This window comes from Staurois parvus, unplaced genomic scaffold, assembly GCF_062004578.1.
Source record: "Staurois parvus isolate SC_StPar_1 unplaced genomic scaffold, SC_StPar_1.0 ptg000814l, whole genome shotgun sequence".
NCBI classification, from domain to species: domain Eukaryota; kingdom Metazoa; phylum Chordata; class Amphibia; order Anura; family Ranidae; genus Staurois; species Staurois parvus.
Window position 1 is genome coordinate 2,328,800 of NW_028318610.1, and position 23,701 is coordinate 2,352,500.

Here is a 23,701-nt window from a genome sequence, read left to right on the forward strand (position 1 = left end):
ATATTGTTGCCAAAGTGTTCATGGGACTGAGGAAACCAAGAGCAACTGGGCATAAAACAAAAACAAACAGAGTTTAATCCAAAAAATCAACTTTTAATAATCACCAGCCACCGAAGTAAATGGCCTGTCAGGGAAGCTGTTACCCTATGTGTATGTTTATTATATATATTATTAAATGTATTATATTTTTATATTATTAGATCAGAGGAGATCACAGGCAAAATCCAAAGAGCCAATTGGCGTGGCTCTGTGCCTTGTGATCACTATGAACCAATCAGAAATGTAAACATTGGCTACAGGCTGTGGTTACATACAGCTAGTCCTTCTCTTTCTCTCACAAGGACATCTCAGTCCACTAGGCACTCATACAAAGCCACAGACTAGATAGACACAACTGGATGATAATCAGGCTGCATAACGTATTAAAACAACTATTATTTAACCAACTATTTAGCAGAAATTATTCTCTGCTACTTGAAGTAGATTTAAACCATACTTTAACCACCTCCCGCCCGCCATATAGTACAATGACGGGCGCAAAGTGGTTCTCTCGTTCTGATAGCACGTCATATGACGTCCTACCATTCTCACTGCGCATGCGTGGCTCAGGGAGCGCTCAGTGCGGCGATCGCCGGTGCGCTGTGTCCCTCGGACACAGCGGATCACGGAAAGAGCCAAAGATGTCGGTTCGGTCATGTGATCAGCTGTGTCCAATCACAGCTGATCACATGTAAACACGGAAATGCCAGTTATCAGCATTTCTCTCCTCTCGAGCTGTCATGCTGACAGCTCGAGAGGAGAGGAGAGACGGTAATAGGTTTTCCGCGGAGGAGACATGTACACTGATCATCAGGGCACTGTGTGCCCTGATGATCAGTGTGGTCCCAGAAGTGCCACCTGTCAGTGCTCATCAGTGCCACGTGCCAGTGGCCGCCAGTGCCCATCAGTGCCACATCAATGCTACATATCAGTGCCTACCAGTGCACATCAATGCCACATATCAGTGCCCCTCTGAGCTGCCTTTCAATGTCACCCATCAGTGCCAGTCAGTGCCACCTATCAATGCCAATCAGTGCCACCTATCAGTGCTGCCAATCAGTGCCAGTCAGTGCCGCCTATCAGTGCCAGTCAGTGCCGCCTATCAGTGCCGCCTATCAGTGCCAGTCAGTTCTGCCTATCAGTGCCGCCTATCAGTGCCATATATCAGTGTCGTGTATCAGTGTCATGTATCAGTGCTGCCTTTCAGTGCCCATCAGTGATGCCTGTCAATGCCCATCAGTGCAACCTACCAGTGCCTCCTCATCAGTGCCCATCAGTGCCACCTAAAAGTGTCCATCAGTGCAGCCTATCAATGCCCATCACTGCAGCCTCATTAGCGCACATCAGTGAAGGAGAAAAATCACTTATTTACAAAATTGTATAACAAAAACTAAGAAAAAATGTTTTTTTTCAAAATTTTCAGTGGTTTTTGGTTTGTTTAAGAAAAAATAAAAATCCCAGAGGTGATTAAATACCACCAAAAGAAAGCTCTATCTGTCTCAAAAAAATGATAAAAATTTCATGTGGGTACAGTGTTGTATGACCACGCAGTTGTCATTCAAAATGTGACAGTGCTGAAAGCTGGAAATTGTCCTGGGCAGGAAGGGGGTAGAAGTGCCCGGTAGGCAGGAAGGGGGTAGAAGTGCCCTGTAGGCAGGAAGGGGGTAGAAGTGCCCTGTAGGCAGGAAGGGGGTAGAAGTGCCGGTAGGCAGGAAGGGGGTAGAAGTGCCCTGTAGGCAGGAAGGGGGTAGAAGTGCCCTGTAGGCAGGAAGGGGGTAGAAGTGCCCTGTAGGCAGGAAGGGGGTAGAAGTGTCCTGTAGGCAGGAAGGGGGTAGAAGTGCCCTGTAGGCAGGAAGGGGGTATAAGTGCCCTGTAGGCAGGAAGGGGGTAGAAGTGTCCTGTAGGCAGGAAGCGGGTAGAAGTGCCCTGTAGGCAGGAAGGGGGTATAAGTGCCCTGTAGGCAGGAAGGGGGTAGAAGTGCCCTGTAGGCAGGAAGGGGGTAGAAGTGCCCTGTAGGCAGGAAGGGGGTAGAAGTGCCCTGTAGGCAGGAAGGGGGTAGAAGTGCCCTGTAGGCAGGAAGGGGGTAGAAGTGCCCTGTAGGCAGGAAGGGGGTAGAAGTGCCCTGTAGGCAGGAAGGGGGTAGAAGTGCCCTGTAGGCAGGAAGGGGGTAGAAGTGTCCTGTAGGCAGGAAGGGGGTAGAAGTGTCCTGTAGGCAGGAAGGGGGTAGAAGTGCCCTGTAGGCAGGAAGGGGGTAGAAGTGCCCTGTAGGCAGGAAGGGGGTAGAAGTGTCCTGTAGGCAGGAAGGGGGTAGAAGTGCCCTGTAGGCAGGAAGGGGGTATAAGTGCCCGGTAGACAGGAAGGGGGTAGAAGTGTCCTGTAGGCAGGAAGGGGGTAGAAGTGCCCTGTAGGCAGGAAGGGGGTAGAAGTGCCCTGTAGGCAGGAAGGGGGTAGAAGTGTCCTGTAGGCTGGAAGGGGGTAGAAGTGTCCTGTAGGCAGGAAGGGGGTAGAAGTGCCCTGTAGGCTGGAAGGGGGTAGAAGTGTCCTGTAGGCAGGAAGGGGGTAGAAGTGTCCTGTAGGCTAGTGGTTAAAGACATTAAATCCCAAATCAGGAACTCCTACCTCACAGTAAGGCTGCACATGCACTGCAAGGATTTACTGTTGTTTAGGTCACGGAGAGGGAGTAAAAGCATTTTACTTATACTCCGATTCCCCAGCAGAATGGGCTTCCCTTTGATCCAGAGGTGGACTGTCTGTTATGATTGACCCTGCATTGGTCTTGGTGGCATCAGGACCTTAGATGCTAAGTAAACCAGCGATATGTTATCATTACCACATCACAATATTATTTTCTGTGTAATATGCATTTTGTTGCTATAAAGAAAAACCATTGCTCTCAAGTTTCTTCCTTTGACCTAAATCCTAGGCATAGATCACATGGTCTCTGGCTAACAGAAGCATTGTAGTTGTTCGACATCATTAGAAATTCGGCACATTTGCTGTTTCAAATTATGCTGTCTAGTCGACTTGAAGTGAAATAAGAGGGTCCGCAAGGTATAACCAGCAAGTATATTTTTCTAATGCAATGAACAAATAGTCAATGGATCGACATACCAACCAGACAATTAACCGTTCATAAGGCAGCCTAAATGATATGTTCAGGACATTCCCAATAAATTCACCCACTAACGCGGTGACCTATAAAATATATAAAAGTATGAAATACTTGTATTGTCCTAAATACATATTTTATATTATAGTCCAGCTCCTTCTTAGCCAATTTGTTGATGTTTCATTTTTTTCATATGTAAAAAAATATTGCAGAAACTAGAAGATTGGAAATTAATGTAATTAAAAGCAAAAAAGGTCAGGCAAAGGTAACAATGAAAATGTTGGCATTGTTAAAAAAAAAAGAATTATAGCATATATGCCACAAAACTGTAATAAATATGGCCGCCGGGCCTCCTCGTGGCTCCGGCGGCACAATGACGTCACGCTCTGCACAGCTCCTCCTTAGGCCTTTCGTGCTACAGGCACATCATCAGAGGGGAGCTTGATGACCAACCCTTAGATGGATGCCCACTACCTGGCTCAAGGCAGATTAATATCTAGGAGGATTATTCCTACATGCGCATAATCCATGCGTTTCTGGTGAGTGCGCACTGCTACTATTTGAGGCATTAGGCTCTGGAATTTTCACCTTACTAAAGAGCACTGTGGATTCCACCTGTTCAATCCGATTGATTTATACATTCATTCAATTATAATTTTGCTACATTTCATTTATTTAGCGCTGCACTTTATTATTCTATTGTTATTACTAAGGTATTGTGGTTGCCTCAAGTGTTCTAGCTGCTATACGTATTCAAGAGCGCTCACTATATTTTGCCCACTACCTGGCTCAAGGCAGAATAATATCTAGGAGGATTATTCCTACATGCGCATAATCCATGCGTTTCTGGTGAGTGCGCACTGCTACTATTTGAGGCATTAGGATCTGGAATTTTCACCTTACTAAAGAGCACCGTGGATGCCACCTGTTCAATCTGATTGATTTATACATTCATTCAATTATAATTTTGCTACATTTCATTTATTTAGCGCTGCACTTTATTATTCTATTGTTATTACTAAGGTATTGTGGTTGCCTCAAGTGTTCTAGCTGCTATACGTATTCAAGAGCGCTCACTATATTTTGCCCACTACCTGGCTCAAGGCAGATTAATATCTAGGAGGATTATTCCTACATGCGCATAATCCATGCGTTTCTGGTGAGTGCGCACTGCTACTATTTGAGGCATTAGGCTCTGTAATTTTCACCTTACTAAAGAGCACTGTGGATGCCACCTGTTCAATCTGATTGACTTATACATTCATTCAATTATAATTTTGCTACATTTCATTTATTTAGCGCTGCACTTTTATTATTGTTATTACAAAGGTATTGTGGTTGTCTCAAGTGTCCTAGCTGCTATACGTATTCAAGAGCGCTCACTATATTTTGCTTTTTACCTGTTTATAAAATAAATATAGTATCATTAATAAACTAATAAACAAATATATTCAAACTTCTTGCAACTTGCTCTACATTAGAACAGCTGTTGAGGCTATAGCCCAACTGCTACAAACGTTACACCCTTGTCCATAAGTGGGAGCTGACATATTAGTTCTAAATTTGGTAGAAGCTAAAAACTCATGAACCGTGGAGAACAGGTGCAACTGCTATACGCAGGCTATATTCTGCACAATGTCTTCTTTGTTTCCTAAATAGGTGCAAGATGAGCCACTGTGAGAACCGGTAAAAGTTAAGGTCTTTAAGATGGTATAAAAATAAACACTCTGTTGTTTTATTCACATCCACAAAACCATAAGCTGTGCTCTTCCTTTCAACAGTTCTTTATACATTTCTAGACATGTACTGTATATACATTGCTAAACCCATCATTGGTTTGACTTCTCTTCTAAACACACTAAAAAAAGATGAAGTTTGGGGATGTTGCTTCCTTTCTTCAAAGAGACCCTGTCACCAATTTATTTCAACAAAAACCTTCCCATAAGATAAAATGTGCATTTAAAGCGTAACTACACTGCATCTGAGCACAACAATTTAATTCATTTTTAATATTCAAAGCAAAATCACACATCCATCCATGTCTCCTTGCTTTATTTTGCTCAGAAATCACTTTGAAAAACATCCCCTTAGCATTTCTGACCGTGACTAAGGGCAGATGATTCATGTAGCATTTACTTCCTGGAATTCATCTGCTCTTAGCTCAGGCATGCAGACAGAGGGGTGTGCTTAGCTGAGAAAACCCCTCCTCCCCTCTATAAGACTCCTGGGATGTATGCAGGGGTGTATCATGAAATCAGTGGGCTCGTGTGCAAGATCAAAAGTGGGCCTTAGGCATTAACAAAAAAATGAGGGACACAAAGCGGGCCGCAGCAAGAAGTTTGCGTGGTATAAATTCCGATAAATATTGGGCATGGCTTAAAAGGGTGTGGTTAAATAGCGTCTGAAATGATGGTGGTGGGTTGTATGTGCAGGGAGAGGGGAACGGATTGTATGGCGGTGTGTAGTATGTGCAGGGAGAGGGGTACAGAGTGTATGGCAGTGGGTAGTATGTGCAGGGAGAGGGGTACAGAGTGTATGACAGTGGGTAGTATGTGCAGGAGAGGAGTGCTGAGTGTATGACGGTGGGTTGTATGTGCAAGGAGAGGGGTACAGAGTATATGGTGGTGGGTAGTATATACAGGAGAGGAGTGCAGGGCGTACAGTGGTGGGTAGTATGTGCAGGAGAGGAGTGCGGAGAGTATGGAGGTGGGTAGTATGTGCAGGAGAGGAGTGCTGAGTGTATGGCGGTGGGTTGTATGTGCAAGGAGAGGGGTACAGAGTATATCGTGGTGGGTAGTATATACAGGAGAGGAGTGCAGGGCGTACGGAGGTGGGTAGTATGTGCAGGAGAGGAGTGCGGAGAGTTTGGCGGTGGGTTGTATGTGCAAGGAGAGGGGTACAGAGTATATGGTGGTGGGTAGTATATACAGGAGAGGAGTGCAGGGCATATGGAGGTGGGTAGTATGTGCAGGAGAGGAGTGCGGAGAGTATGGAGGTGGGTAGTATGTGCAGGAGAGGAGTGCTGAGTGTATGGCGGTGGGTTGTATGTGAAATGAGAGGGGTACAGAGTGTATGGTGGTGGGTAGTATATGCAGGAGAGGAGTTCAGGGCGTACGGTGATGGGTAGTATGTGCAGGAGAGGAGTGTGGAGAGTATGGAGGTGGGTAGTATGTGCAGGAGAAGAGTACAGAGAGTATGGAGGTGGGTAGTATGTGCAGGAGAGGAGTGCTGAGTGTATGGCGGTGGGTAGTATGTGCAGGAGAGGAGTGCAGGGCGTACAGAGGTGGGTAGTATGTGCAGGAGAGGAGTGCAGGGTGTACAGAGGTGGGTAGTATGTGCAGGAGAGGAGTGCAGGGCATACAGAGGTGGGTAGTATGTGCAGGAGAGGAGTGCTGAGTGTACGGAGGTGGGTAGTATGTGCAGGAGAGGAGTGGTGAGTGTATGGAGGTGGGTATTATGTGCAGGAGAGGAGTGCAGGGCGTACGGAGGTGGGTAGTATGTGCAGGAGAGGAGTGCAGGGCATACAGAGGTGGGTAGTATGTGCAGGAGAGGAGTGCTGAGTGTACGGAGGTGGGTAGTATGTGCAGGAGAGGAGTGGTGAGTGTATGGAGGTGGGTAGTATGTGCAGGAGAGGAGTGCAGGGCGTACGGAGGTGGGTAGTATGTGCAGGAGAGGAGTGCTGATTGTACGGAGGTGGGTAGTATGTGCAGGAGAGGAGTGCTGATTGTACGGAGGTGGGTAGTATGTGCAGGAGAGGAGTGCGGAGAGTATGGAGGTGGGTAGTATGTGCAGGAGAGGAGTGCAGGGCGTACGGAGGTGGGTAGTATGTGCAGGAGAGGAGTGCTGATTGTACGGAGGTGGGTAGTATGTGAAGGAGAGGAGTGCTGATTGTACGGAGGTGGGTAGTATGTGCAGGAGAGGAGTGCGGAGAGTATGGAGGTGGGTAGCATGACAGTACTCAATTGTTTCTGTAAAGTGTGAGGTGAAAGGCAGCAAAGTTACATGGTTTTTAGCTAGATTTACTAAACTGAGTTAAAATGCATCAGTGTTCATGGTAAATATCCAGTCATAAGAAGAATATGCTCTGTGTGTTTTTTGTGAGGCACAGGCAACAAACGTGGAATGAAAAGTGTTGACTTTATAAATAAGATCAGTACTTGCTTAAAAGAGAAGTATGGGATTTTGTTATGGATGCAGCATCAATTCAGTGCAGCATCTGTCCCCTGCCGGCTCTAAAGCTGAGAACTGAATGATCAGACACCTCTGATTGCTCAGTTCTCCCCGTCACTCTGAGCAGAGAGCAACTTAGCCCGCTTTCGGCTAGAAACGGGTCACAGGTGTGCAGAACGACCTGCACTCCTGTGATCCATAGAACTACAGCCAAACAAGCTTTGGATGTACTTCTTTAACCTCCTCGGCGGTATGATTATTTCCGATTTTTGGTGCTGAAAGCGGTACCATTATTTTGCATGGAAATATGTAGTTTTTTATTGTAGGCTGTAATTTTTAGGAATAACTCACTGAAATCTGTCCGAACAAGAGTCTAGTAAACATCCCGGGTAGGATAAAACTTGAAACACAAAATCATAAATTATAATTTAATAAATAATCATAAAAAATAATAATATAATAATAATACATTTAATTCAATAATATAATCAAACCAAAAACACTGAAATTTTAAATACAGAGGCAAATTCGCACATCGCTGAGCAAAGTCGCAAAATCGTTTTCAGTGTCTGATGACGAATTTTCCCCACGAATCATTATCACTCAATTCTGCAAGTGGTTCTGATTTACTATCGCTGTTCTCTAGCCGGTCTAAAACCGCTTTTGACCTAAAGGGACGCTTTTTGGACGCCATGGACTTTTCTAAGTTTCCAGGCAGAAAGAACAGTAAAAATGCAGGCAGGGCACCGGACAAAGCACTCGGGACAAAATGTATGTGAAATGCATTGAAACAGCAATGTTTTACTATATAATAATCATTTTAAAAAAAATGACATTTTTAAAAAATTTCAAATTTGCCGCTGGTTCCGGCGCCCGTACGTCCCGACGTCACAGGGACCGGAACACGGAAGCCGGATGCTGGCATCGGCCAGAGGAGATGGCCGGGGACGCTGCAGGGGACACATCGCGGGAGCAAAGGACAAGGTAAGCGCTGCAGGGAATCCCTGGGCAGCGCCGCATGGTAAGCCCGAGTGTAGCTCGGGGTTACCGCTTTTGGTACTGAAACTTTACCCCGAGCTACACTCAGGAATACCGCCAGGGAGGTTAATAGAGGTCCCAGGGTTTTGATACTCCCAAGGAGATGATTATTGAAGTGTTGGTGTCTCTGGCTGTCTGCATTCAGACATAGCTCAGATTCTCCTTTAATTTAACAAACCAACCTACTTAACCTATGACGAGCACTTCTAGGACTGTTCATACATTGACTCAAGTTTCACTAATACACTGTGTTGTGTTATTATATACTGTACTGCACTGCAGACTATGTGTAACACCTCGATATAGGCATGTCAGTGTGTTTAGATGTGTGCAATCCAATAACCCAGAGAAAGGTGGACGCTGGAACTCTGATTTGAATATAACTCCTTCACTGAAGACTTCAGGGCAGACGAGGGATTAAACTGGATGCAAATATACACTAACAGGCTTCATCAAAACACTGGAGTACTAACAGACCCCGTGACCTAAAGGTTGTAAAATACCAGAAGTTCATAGCATATAGACATTCCCAAAATGATTGGCACCAAATATTTATAACTGAGTGGGCACAGGTTCACTAGTTCAGTGTAAACATGAATCTTCAATGTGACAATGTAACAAATATAAGAAGCGCCACAGAAAATACAAGATAAATAAAATAATAAGCAGCACCTCTAAGCAAAAAAGGTGAAATAGTGTATAAATAAAAAGTGAGCTAATTATTCACAAAAAATGCAAGGATAAATAATAGAAATACAAATAAAATCCATAAATATAAACATAAGCCCAGCCACCATAAACAGTGATAGTCCAATATCAACTTAATGTCAATCTTGAAACAAACCCCCATGTGCAAATCCGACACCAGATGAAATGAATACACTCACCAGAGCTATATGCTGATTAAATTATAAACCAGCATGATGGCATTTTGCTCTGGGAGCGATGATCTGCAGGATATCCCAGTAGAGGAACAGCAACCAATAGTGATCCAATCAGCACATATGGAACAGCTAAGCAGCACATATAGAACAGCTAAGCAGCAAATGGTCTTCCAATAACATGGGCAAAGCTCGAGGAATCAGAAGAGATATGATGGTGCAGTACGTTTAAAAACAGTAAAATTTTATTAGTAAAGTATCGACCGTTATACTTTTTTTATTTGCACTAACATACAATTTTGAGGACAAGCTTTCGGGGTATGTCCCCTTCTTCAAAGTCCAAGTACTGCTTGGACCTTGAAGAAGGGGACATACCCCGAAGCTTGTCCTCAAAATTGTATGTTAGTGCAAATAAAAAAAGTATCACGGACAGTACTCAATTGTTTCTGTCGCAAATGCACTAATACGGCTACAATCACCTCAAGCATTAGTAACGTATAACACTCACAATGAAGGTGTCTAGCTGACACCAGCAATGACAGCCTCTATAATAACACATCCACGAGGGAAGAACCAAGAGACGAACCTCCTGCACCGCGATCTCATAGCCGACAGCTGGGAGGAACGTCCCGACGTCACGTCCACTAGGCCACTCCCAACGCGTTTCGTCACTTGACGTCTTCTCCCCTTAATTTTTACTGGTTTTAAACGTACTGCACCATCATATCTCTTCTGATTCCTCGAGCTTTGCCCATGTTATTGGAAGACCATTTGCTGCTTAGCTGTTCTATATGTGCTGCTTAGCTGTTTCATATGTGCTAATTGGATCACTATTGGTTGCTGTTCCTCTACTGGGATATCCTGCAGATCATCGCTCCCAGAGCAAAATACTATCATGCTGGTTTATAATTTAATCAGCATATAGCTCTGGTGAGTGAATCTTCAAAGTGAACCTGTGCTAAGCCCTTGCAGAGCAACAGGATTACTTATCTGCTACCCTAGTGAGATACACACTCATCTTATTCTTCTCCAACGACTCCATATGTATACATGGCGCACCCCTTACAATATGGGTCTGTAATGTTTTTTTTTTCTGTGTCCCTGAGTTTCCGTACCACTTCCTGTCACAGAGACAAACCATGAAGTTTTGGGAATTCTATCTTTAATAGTAGTCAGTAAGTGTCCCTATCAGATGACGGTCCCCTTTACACATGGTTTAGTGACAACCATAACATTTCAGAGGTCACACATTTCTGGAAAGCTGATTAGCAGGACTTCCATTGTAAGTCTCCAAAAGTGATCTGTGGCATTATACAAAACTGCAGTGTAATACATACAGCAGCCATACATATGGGGAGATTTATGGTGTTGTAACTGTAATGTCTATCTTCATTTTGTAAAGCGCTGCGCAAACTGTTGGCACTATATAAATCCCGTATAATAATAATAATTTACTTGACTGTTTTACCAACGCTTGCCAAACGCCCCTATAGCGTTTGGCAAGCGTTGGTCTGGCGTTTGCGGAGCATTTTTAACGGTTGGCAAACGCTCCGCAAACGCCGCATGTACGGTTTAGCGGAGGTTGCTAGGCATTTGCCTAGCGTTAAAAATGCCCCACAAACACCTATAATGAAGTTTAAATGGTGTTACCGCTCCGCAAACACCCCGCAACCGCGTCGCAAACGCCGGCCGGGTGTTTGCAGAGCGACACCATAGACTAGAATAGGAGGCTTCAACGCCTCCTGACTCGACCAGAGGCGTCCGTTTTGCCACAACGCTAACGCTCCCGTTAGAACAGCACCATGCGCTGTAATGTGCAGAATTGTCCGAGGCATTTGGGAAGCGGTAAAAACGCTTCCCAAACGCCTCTCTGCCACCTGCACACAACGCTAGTGTGAACGTAGCCTAAAACTGGAGAGTGCAGAATCTGGCGCAGCTCTGCATAGAAATCAATCAGCTTCCAGGTTTTACTGTCAATATTTAATTGAACAAGCTGAAATTAAAAGCTGATTGGCTACCATGCATGGCTGCACCAGATTCTAAGTGCTCCGATTTTAGTAAATCTCCCCCATCATATTTAGGACACAAATTTGCTGTATCTTAGTTATTTATTTATTACAGGGATTGATAGAGCACCAACAAGTGATGCAACGCTTTAAAGATTGCACATTCATATCAGTCAAAACGAAGATGTAATTGGTGCAAGAGAGGTTGTGGTGGGTATAAAGTTTACTCAGAAAGTCTTAGTGGTAAGAGGAGGGGGGGGGGGGGGGAAGGACTTGTGGTATAGACAGTACTGGGTTGGAATCAGGGGCGGACTGACAACTCATGGGGCCTCCGGGCAATAGGGGATCATGGGGTCCCTGTGTCCTTGCCCAAACTCAAAAAAGCCTATGTAAAAGGTACCAGGGGCATCTCATGGGGCCCCCTACTGATCCTGGGCCCTCGAGCAGTGCCTGAGTTTCCAAATGGTCAGTCTGCCCCTGGTTGGAATAGATGGTATATATATATGTATATATATATGTGTGTATACATATATATACAAAGCTGCAATGTAGACACCGTCGTGAGGCTTGCACTCTCTAGAGTAAACCAGACTCTGTAGTAGAAGAATGTAGGAGAGAGAGAGGTGCGCCAGACTAAGTGCAGTAAGATTATAACAGTTTATTGCACACACGATATTAAAAACTCACAAGACGTGGGTAGGTATCAGGCATCAAATATAAAGAGGAGGACGTCATCTGTGCTGCACATCACGGGCGGATGGCTGCAGTGCCAGGGTATTCAACGGCTGGCGCTCTAGGCGGGTCCCACAGGAGGAAGCGAGGACGGCAGGCGCAGTAACCGGGAGTCGCGGCGCAGAGAAGAGCCGTGATCCAGGGCGGGCGCTGCTGGTCTCTCACATCAGCGTGGGTGATGGGGCCAGCTTGAGGCGCATCCAAGATGGCCGCCCAGCGTCGCTTCCTGCGCCGCGACTCCCGGTTACTGCTCCTGCCGTCCTTGCTTCCTTCTGTGGGACCCGCCTAGAGCGCCAGCCGTTGAATACCCTGGCACTGCAGCCATCCGCCCGTGATGTGCAGCACAGATGACGTCCTCCTCTTTATATTTGATGCCTGATACCTACCCACGTCTTGTGAGTTTTTAATATCTTGTGTGCAATAAACTGTTATAATCTTACTGCACTTAGTCTGGCGCACCTCTCTCTCTCCTACATTCATATCAGTCCCTGTCCTAGAGGAGTTACATTCCAAGGTCCCTATCTTACAAACATACACATAATAGGACCAATTAAGACAGAAGCAAATATACCGACCAGCAGGGGCGGACTGACAACCCATGGGGCCCCCAGGCAATAGGGGATCATGGGGCCCCTGTGTCCTTGCCCAAACTCAAAAAAGACTATGAAAAAGGTACCAGGGGCATCTCATGGGGCCCCCTACTGACCCCGGGCCCTCAGGCAGTGCCCGAGTTTCTAAATGGTCAGTCCGTCCGTGCCGACCAGTATATCTTTGTGTGGGAAGAAACTGAAATACTCAAAGGAAATGCACAGGAAATGATACTCACACATCTTAAAACATGTTTTGGTCATAGTAGCCAACATAGAGTAGTAACATGTGCAGTACATGGTAGATCGCTTCCTTTCCTTTACTACATGGCAACAAAAGGACCAGGTTGCGCTTGTAATCCCTAGGAAACCCCTACAAGGTGAGTTTGTTATGCTAAGCCATTGAACTGGCATTAGTCCAGGCTCTGTATGGTCACAATAGCTCTCCCTACCTACACCAATAACATTTTGTATGCACAGCACACTACAAAGCAGAATGACAATAGACGGAGCATACTGCAATATAACAATTACAGGTGCACTGCAAAAAGCAAACAGGAAAAGTTCTGCACACAGTAAGAGAACAATGTGGCACACAGACATTAATGTTACTTTTATAAATTCAAAGCAGCACTGCGATACAATGAAAAAAATTAAGCGAACCTGGTAAAAAAATCTGAATGTTTGAAAGTCTAAAGAACCATTTACTGGGATAACGATCAGATGCAATTGTACAAAAGCAATATACCATAAACCATAAAACTTCACAAAACAGTCTGCGCTAGTATAAATCTTTACTGCAGCTCGCAAAAAGGAACATGTATGTAGTTCTTTTTCAGGTGTCAAAGTAAATTGCAGAACTAGAAGTAAGACTATGGGCTCAATTCACAAACAGTTATATTCCTCTTTAAAATCTGAGATAAAATAGCTCTTTGGGTTTTTCAAAAGATTTTTTTGCAATTCTCAAAAAAAACGCTACTAAAATAAAGTATGACATACAGTATTTCATCAACGTGTGAGGTATTTAGCTCATGAAACCATTCAGTATTTTATCTCATGACATGATATTCAGTGGAATGGATACAGTGGAGAGGGATTAGAACCCCTGTCAGTTGTTAGTGCTAATAAAGAGATAAAATAATCCATAAAAATACACTCAACGGCCACTTTATTATTATTATTATTATTATTATACAGTATTTATAAAGCGCCAATAGTTCGCTCAGCGCTGTACATTACAAAGGGGGACAGAACATGTGACAGAACAATACCAATACAATGCAAAACATGAGGGGATCGAGGGCCCTGCTCTTTGGAGCTTACAATCTAGGAGGGAGGGGATGGTGGCACAGGAGGAGATAGCTGTGGGGGATGGAGTGGTAGGAAGAGTGGAGGAGGTCGGCAAGTTAGCAGGGGGTGGGGTAGGCTTCCCTGAAGAGATGGGTTTTCAGGGTGTGCCTAAAGGAGAGTAGGTGATAATCTGATGGGTTGGGGCAGGGAGTTCCAGAGGATGGGTGACACCCTGGAGAAGTCCCGGAGGCGGGCATGGGAGGAGGAGACCAAGGAACTTTATTAGGTACACCTTTTCAATTGCTTGGTAACAAAATTACTAATCAGCTAATCACATGGCAGAAACTCAATGCATTTAGGCAAAGGAGATTTAGGTGACTTTGAACGTGGCATGGTTGTTGGTTCCAGATTGGCTGGTCTGAGTATTTCAAACACTGCTGATCTACTGGGATTTTCACGCACAACCATCTCTAGGGTTTACAGAGAATGGTCCAAAAAAGAGAAAATATCCAGTGAGCAGCAGTCGTATGGACAAAAATGCCTTGTTGATGTCAGAGGACAGGGGAGTATGGGCAGAATGGTTCGAGATGGTAGGAAGGCAACAGTAACTCATGTCAATATGGACCAAAATCTTCCAACACCTTGTGGAATCTATGCAACGAAGAATTAAGGCAGATCTGAAGGCAAAAGGGGGTCCAACCCGATACTAGCAAGGTGTACCTAATAAAGTCGCCGGTGAGTGTATGCCAACTCACAAATTCAATGCGGTCCCTGCAGCAGATGTATTAATACAAAAGAAAAAAGGTGATTGGAATACCAAACAAAAGGGAAGCTGCTTTCACAGGACACACATGGTGTATCAAAATCAAGTAAAATTAAGTAAATACAAAATATCTTTATACATGTCAAATACTGAATGGAAATAGTATCAAAAGTCACACAAATATATAAACACCCTTCTTCCACCAATAAAAAAGACAATGTTGTCATTGGGAAGATTCCCCTTCACTTCCTGTCCCATAGCCAAAAAAGGAAGTAAGAGGAAATCCCTACAAATTAAAAAAATCGCTTGGGGACTCCCAGGTGACCAGAACCAGTGTCCCCATTGGAAGATTTCCTTTTTATTACTTTTCTGGAGACAAACCAAAATTTGGGATTTTCTTTTACTTACGCTTTCAATGATAAACAGGACATATAGAGAGGTTGAATTTCCCTAACGGGGGCACAGACAGCAATATAAACCTGACAGGGGTTTTAATCCCTCTCCACTCTATCCAAAACTAAAAAAAAAAAAAAAAAAGTTTTGTTATTCTTTAAGTAAATCATCCCCAATGAGTCAATGAGTCTGTGTTTTTCCATATTTAGATTTCTATGCATTACTGTTGAGAGAACTGATTCAAAAAGGTAGAGACTCCTCCAAACTGGCTATTATATTTTACATTCCTTAGATACCTCATGTCTGGACCAGGGGCGGACTGACCATTTGGATACTCGGGCACTGACTGAGGGCCCTGGGTCAGTAGGGGGCCCCATGAGATGCCCCTGGTACCTTTTTCATAGGCTTTTTTGAGTTTAGGCAAGGACACAGGGGCCCCATGATCCCCTATTGGCCAGGGGCCCCATGAGTTGTCAGTTCGCCCCTGGCCTGGGCCATTATTTATTTAACTCATGCATTTGTTTGTTTATTTATTTATTAATTTTAGTGAATTGACTTTAACACCGTTTTATGAGGTGTTTACCGAACATTTTCACTTTTCGAGATAAATAAATCATACAGTGATAGTGAACTGACATTTTCAGCATCGCATGAGATAAATGGAAAAATTGTGTCACGTTCTACAATTATCTCATGAAATATTCTTTAGTGAATTGAGCCCCATGACTCCCACTAATCCCAATCAGAAGAAGAATACAGTGACCTCCAATACTGCGACCACGCCTCAACAATCACTGTGGAAGAACTGCCACCATAACCTCTGTCTGAAAACTCACCAGATAGTAGGACCTCTCAGCATGAAAGAGGTCAATACATAATTGCATAGTTAGTGTTGCTGAACAGGGGCGGGCTGACCATTTGGAAACCCGGGCACTGCCCTAGGACCGGGGTCAGTAGGGGGCCCCATGAGATACCCCTGGTAACTTTTTCTTACGTTTTTGTGAGTTTGGGCAAGGACACAGGGGCCCCATGATCCCCTATTGCCCGGGGGGTTAGTAGGGGGCCCCATGAGATGCCCCTGGTACCTTTTTCATAGTCATTTTTTAGTTTGGGCAAGGACACAGGGGCCCCATGATCCCCTATTGCCCGGGGGCCCCATGAGTTGTCAGTCCGCCCCTGTTGCTGAAACACAATAATCCTGGATCCTCATTCCTCCTCATCTCAGAACAGTAAGATACCCCCAGTCACAGTAAACCAAAAAAAAGAGGAAGCTCAAATGGTGTATTACCCTTTTATTAAAGGTATAGATGTACAATCATCCTCCATAAAAAAAGGCATTAACTCACATAAAAATGCTGCCAGGACAGTCTGGCTGACAGCGTATATTGTCAGGAATATGCCAAAAATGGTTGCTGCTTTATACCAATCAAGTTGTTAGAAAATAAAAGATAGATCAGCATAAAATAAAGTCTTTACGGGGATGAGGACCAAAAGGCAGCTCTTCAACAAGAGATACTCATCAGCTATATAAAATGTGTATACAATGTTTACAGTAATTTAAAGCCTACCTCCATAGTAAGGAAAAGTCCTCTGTTGCAGGGGGGCTGCCTCTTACTGCGAGAGTTTAAGGAAAAGGTCACCTTTTGTAACATGTTACATGTTACTCCCATATTCAGGGTGTAACATGTAACATGTTAGGATCAGACCAGCCCCTGCCCCCTGCTTTGACAGCTAGCAGGGGGGCCTTCTCCTCCCTTTGCTAGCTGTCAAATTAAAAAAAAAAGTGGCCGTTCAGGGCTCTGCCTACTCGGTCACCATTCATTTACATTCCTCTGTGACCAAGAGACTACAAGTCCCGAAAGCCTTAGCAGCTGTCAGCTTGTAGTCTCCAATGAATGTTCATTAATTCTTCCTGTCAGTATATCTGCTTGCTCGTGCATCCCTTGTGGGCAAGTAGATATACAGACAGATTTGCAGGAGACCTGCATGGCACCAGCGATCTGCTAATTGCTGGTGCAATGCTTTTCAGGCTCCTGCAGACAAAATATAATACACTACTGGAACAATTTATTAATAAGCACAAAGATACTTATACAATCATTACTGCAACATCAAAAACGCACCATATATGAATAGCACAGGAATGTACTGCATCGCACAGGAACGCACTGGTGTGAACCGGCCCTTAAAGCTGGCCATACATGGTTTGCTGTTCTTCTTTTAGCAAGCTGGCTGGACAAAAAAACTGAACCGACTGACCCAACCAGGGGCGGACTGACAACTCATGGGGCCCCCCGGGCAATAGGGGATCATGGGGCCCCTGTGTCCTTGCCCAAACTCAAAAAAGCCTATGAAAAAGGTACCAGGGTCATCTCATGGGGCCCCCTACTGACCCCGGGCCCTAGGGCAGTGCCCGAGTTTCCAAATGGTCAGTCCACCCCTGGACCCAACTATACATTGGATGTGAAAATCCTCCCTGCTGTGTCATTGTATTCTGACAGCTGGACTCTTTTACTGTCAGGACATATTGATCATTTGCTGACCCTGAATGCCTACATGCACCTGAATGAAAGTTCACCAACAAGCCAATTTATGAGAAGTCGATCAATAAATCAACTTCCCATGAACAGGAACAGCCATACATGGATCGAAATTTGGCTGGTTCTTGCTGAACCGGACGAATTTCAATCCATGTATGGCCAGCTTAAATTAATGATAATCTCCATGTAACAGTCAATATTCACTCAAGTATCTGGCAAAGGTGGATACAGTTGTTCTATATGTACATCTTTAAGCATGTGGTCATAAAAAAAAGCTTTCATCTCCTGTTCAGTTCTGTTTCGAGTGCTGAAAATCACGCATGTATTAATGTGTATAGCAAAATAGGTGTTTCTTCCTGTGTTTGATGTGCATTTGAAGTGCACGACAAGTCAGCCATTTTTTACTTTAATGGTGCGGTGTGGATAACGGCTCCAAGGCTGCATTTGGGCTGGTTTGTGCTATGCTGCTTTGGGCGCTGTATGTACCACTATGATGCGTTTGCATTTCAGGCAAATATACAGCCCTATACTGCATATTGCATTTGAACGAGTGCACCACAGTCCAAAGCAGAAAGGCAGTGATTGCAAACGCCTATATACACAATCTCTAAAACTGTACTATTCCATTGCCACAACTCAAGCAATAGGGTCTACTTTACAAGTACCATTACTCCAACATGTAGTCTCGCCTCCTGTTTTCAAAACACAATTGCAAGCTGGCCAAACACTATACAATTTGATTGTCCAATCTTCTTTATATTTACCTAAATTGGGTAATACAAGGATACACCTCAACATTCAATTGTATCAAATCAAGCTGGCCCTTGCAATACATAGACGGTAGATCTAAAGAAGAACAAAAATTGTGGAAAATGGTAATGGCTGAACATTACCATCATTTACGATCATTTTGCACATAATGGTACACAATTCAGCACATTGTTTTATCTGTCTACTACACATCAGGCATAATATATAACAATATAACATGAATATAGTAGGATTTTAAGGTACCTGAAGTCCACTTGTCAGCTGTACTATGATACCTACAAGTATGCAGGCAAGATAAGTCATGATATTGTTGGTATTTCAGGTACTTACCCGTTGGGTGGATTATGTGACGTCTCCATGACTGCCTCTTCCTGTAAAATTCCTCAGTAAATTGTGGAATAAACAATCATGGTAGCAAATGTTCCTTTTCTGTCACCTGATTGTATTGGACATCCCTGAGCTAAAGAATAAATAAACAAACAAATCAATACACAAAATATGAACATGTATGTAAATTCTAACAATAACCTGCTTGTATTGATTCTTTTGGTCTCATATATATTGGAAGCAGGGGCGGACTGACCATTCGAGCACTCGGGCACTGCCCGAGGGCCCGGGGTCAGTAGGGGGCGCCATGAAATGCCCCTGATACCTTTTTCATAGGCTATTTTGAGTTTGGGCAAGGACACAGGGGCCCCATGATCCCCTATTGCCCGGGGGCCCCATGAGTTGTCAGTCCGCCCCTGATTGGAAGTGTTTGACATGTAGCTCTTCATCCAAAAATCTTGTGAGTCGATAGCTTCCTGTACTCTCTGCTTCCGGACTGTTATCCGTCAGCATTGTTCCTTGCTATCTCCATAGACTACAAAACACATCCCTCCCTTATGGAGAAGAAAGGGAGGTGTTATGCAGCCTTAACATAGTATTATGTAGTCCTAACACACTCCCTGTTTTAGGGTGCAATGCTGCTCAATAAGGTTGTCAACCTAGAACCGGAAGTTTGTTAACCTCCCTGGCAGTATGATTATTTCAGATGTTTGGTGCTGAAAGCGGTACCATTATTTTGCATGGAAATATGTATTTTTTTTTTATTGTAGGCTGTAATTTAGGAATAACTCACTGAAATCTGTCCGAACAAGAGTCTAGTAAACATCCCGGGTATGATAAAACTTGAAACACGAAATCATAAATTATAATTTAATAAATAATCATAAAAAATAATAATATAATAATAATTAATTTAATTAAATAATATAAATCAAACCAAAAACACTGAAATGTGAAATATAGCGCCAAGTTCGCACATCACTGAGCAAAGTCGCAGAATCGTTTTCAGTGTCTGATGATGAATTTCCCCCATGAATCATTATCACTCAATTCTGCAAGTGGTTCTGATTTACTATCGCTGTTCTCTAGCCGGTCTAAAACTGATTTTGACATAAAGGGGTTTATTTACTAAAGCTGGAGAGTCCAAAATCAGACTCCCTTCTGCATAGAAACCAATCAGCTTCTAACCTCAGCTTGTTCAATGAAGCTTTGGCAATGAAACCTGGAAGCTGATTGGTTTCTATGCAGAAGGGAGTCTGATTTTGGACTCTCCAGCTTTAGTAAATAAACCCCAAAGGGACACTTTTTGGACGCCATCGACTTTTCTAAGTTTCCAGGCAGAAAGAACAGTCAAAATGCAGGTAGGGGACAGGACAAAGCAGTAGGGACAAAATGTATGTGAAATGTTTTGAAACAGCAATGTTTTACTATGTAATAATCATTTTTAAAAAAATTAAATTTTAAAAAAAATTTCAAATTTGCCGCCAGTTCCAGCGCCCGTACGTCCCGACGTCACAGGGACCGGAACACAGAAGCCGGATGCCGGCATCGGCCGGAGGAGATGGCCAGGGACGCTGCAGGGGACACATCGCGGGAGCGAAGGACAAGGTAAGCTCTGCAGGGACTCCCTATGCAACGCCGCATGGTAAGCCCGAGTGTAGCTCAGGGTTACCGCTTTTGGTACTGAAACTTTACCCCGAGCTACACTCGGGAATACCGCCAGGGGGGTTAATGGCAGGGTTACCTGGTTAAAATAAAAGATAAAAGGTGTGAAACATTTTAAAGGTGATACCATTTATTGTGATTAGTAAATAAATTGTGGTGCAAGGTTTTGAAGAAGAGTCAATAAATGGTATGATCCTAAAGTCATAAAATCTGGATAAAGCGCTCAGCTATGAGGGTTGATCCAGATTTTATGATTTCCTTTGTCCTATGGTATAGGGCAGTGGTCAGCAAGCCGCTGCTTGCGAGCCACATGCGGCTCTTTACACACTTTGATGCGGCTCTTCTGTGTGCCGGGTGCCCGCTCCCTTCCCTCCTCTCAGGCGGCCGCCCCAAAAGTCAGGACTCTGCAGCTAGCCCAGCAATGGGCAAACTACGGCCCGCGGGCCGTATACGGCCCGGCGGACCTTTTAATCCAGCCCGCGGAGCGTGGCAAACATTGGCTGTCAGGATGCAGGCGGGGCAGCGTGATGAACTCCTCTCACGGCGCGGGAACACAGCGAGAGGAACGCGCGGAGCAAAGGTAAGTGAATTGACACAATATGGGGAATGAATTACTATAGGGGGGATGAATTACTATGGGGGATGAATTACTATATGGGGGATGAATTACTATAGGGGGGATGAATTACTATGGGGGATGAATTACTATATGGGGGATGAATTACTATGGGGGATGAATTACTATATGGGGGATGAATTACTATATGGGGGATGAATTACTATAGGGGGGATGAATTACTATGGGGGATGAATTACTATGGGGGATGAATTACTATATGGGGGATGAATTACTATGGGGGATGAATTACTATATGGGGGATGAATTACTATGGGGGATGAATTACTATATGGGGGATGAATTACTATATGGGGGATGAATTACTATATGGGGGATGAATTACTATAGGGGGGATGAATTACTATAGGGGGGATGAATTACTATGGGGGATGAATTACTATGGGGGATGAATTACTATATGGGGGATGAATTACTATGGGGGATGAATTACTATATGGGGGATGAATTACTATGGGGGATGAATTACTATATGGGGGATGAATTACTATATGGGGGATGAATTACTATGGGGGATGAATTACTATATGGGGGATGAATTACTATGGGGGATGAATTACTATGGGGGATGAATTACTATATGGGGGATGAATTACTATGGGGGATGAATTACTATATGGGGGATGAATTACTATGGGGGATGAATTACTCTATGGCGGATGAATTACTATGGGGGATGAATTACTATATGGGGGATGTATTTTTAGTTTTAAAAATGTGGCTCTCAAAATAAATTTCAATCGTGGTTTTGGCGAGATTTGGCTCAGTTGAAAAAAAAGGTTGCCCACCACTGGTATAGGGTATAGATGATAGCAGCTAGCTATATTTAATTATTCTGTGGAGCGCAGGAGGATATTTATATTATTTGCATCCTAAAGTCAATTTGCTACTTTTGTTGATGGCTAACACAGCACAACACTCCGTTCCTGCAGGAAATATGAACACAATCTTTCAGTTTTCATGACACAGTAGACAAATTATTCAGCGCAGCAGATAAAACAGGTTTTTCCCCCAATCCTTGGCATGTTTAGGGGATCACGCACATGGGCGGTTTGGCACGTACAGCATATAACAAATGCCATTTTTGGGTGCAGAGGGGGACACAGATGCCAACAGTGTGCCCAAATACAGGACTGGCTGAAATATGCAGCAGCTTTTGATGGACACTGATGATTACGGTTGTATGGGTTTAGGGATGTATGCCCCGTCCACCCCTAAATGTACATGCTTGTGCATTCTATGCATGAAGGAAAAAAACCTTCTATGTGCAGCAGTGCCCCCAGAACCCTCAATACTGAACCTGAGCCTCATCACGATCCAGCGATGTGAATGACAGCATCAGCTGCTCAGGGTCTTTGCCTCCTCATTGGCTGAGACACCAAGCGGGAGCCATTGGCGGAGACACCAAGTGGGAGCCATTGGCTGAGATACCAAGCGGGAGCCATTGGTGGAGACACCAAGCGGGAGCCATTGGCTGAGACACCAAGCGGGAGCCATTGGCTGAGACAGGAGTCATTGGCGGAGACACCAAGCGGGAGCTATTGGCTGAGACACCAAGCGGGAGCCATTGGCTGAGACACCAAGCAGGAGCCATTGGCTGAGATACCAAGTGGGAGCCATTGGCAGAGACACCAAGCGGGAGCCATTGGCTGAGATACCAAGCGGGAGCCATTGGCTGAGACAGCAAGCGGGAGCCATTGGCTGAGACAGCAAGCGGGAGCCATTGGCTCCCACTGCTGTCAATCACAGCCAGTCAGCCAATGAGGAGAGGGGGGTCAAGCCACGGCTCCATGTGCGAATGGACGCATGGAGCAGTGGGTGCCTCCATAGCAAGCTACTTGCTGTGGGGGCACCCAACAGGAGGGAGGGGCCAGGAGACCCTGCGCGGGAACTGAGAAGAGGAGGCTCCAGACTGCTCTGTGCAAAACCACTGCACACAGCAGGTAAGTATAGACATTATTTATTTATTTATTTATTTCAGGTACTTGTATAGTGCCGTCAATTTACGCAGCGCTTTACATATATTTTGTGCATTGGCATCAGTCCCTAACCCTCAAAGAGCTTACAATATAAGGTCCCAAAGTTACATTCATACATGCACGTACTAGGCCCAATTTATACAGGATCCAATTAACCTCCCAGCATGTCTTTGGAGTGTGGCAGGAAACCGGAGTACCCGGAGAACACCCACGCAGGCACAGGGAGAACATGCAAACTCCAGGCATGAGGTGCCATGATTGGGATTCGAATCAACGACTCTAGTACTGCCAGGCAAAAAGTGATAACCACTTAAATTTAGATGTTTGTTATTTTCCGGGAAAAAATAATGAACCTTTAGAATTGCTTTAGGGACCTTAGGCTGTAAACTCCTCAAGGACAGGGACTGATGTGAATGTACAACATGAATGCGGTGCAAATTGTCAGTAAATACCTGTAGTAAATTAGAGCAAGTGCTATGAGTTGCTTGTTGATACATTAGTATCAAGATTAGACTGTTCACATCAGTTCAACTTTGCAGGTAGAGCAGGCCATTCAATTCAAAAGCCGCCCTACCCAGCAAAACACGGGTAGAGAAGACCTGGACCCTCTTATTTAAATCACGCTGAACGGTATCAACAGGAGTTTTGCTGCAGTGCGGGGGTGTCATTGAGAATTAACAGCCCCCCTGCACATGTGCTATAGACGGTGTCTTTCCTATGTGCAGGAACAGGCATGAGTGTGAACCTGGCCTTATACAGGAGTTATACCCCACC

The 23,701-nt window shown here is 44.5% G+C and overlaps 1 protein-coding gene across 1 annotated transcript in view; it reads right to left on the bottom strand.

Moving 5' to 3' along the window:
- Positions 1 to 23,701, bottom strand: part of COBL (cordon-bleu WH2 repeat protein) — a 570,333-nt gene that overhangs the window by 545,127 nt on the left and 1,505 nt on the right. Inside the window, 1 exon segment of the mRNA XM_089654939.1 lies at positions 18,650 to 18,779. Coding sequence (XP_089511065.1) covers positions 18,650 to 18,678 — 29 coding nt within the window. The 5' untranslated portion in view covers positions 18,679 to 18,779.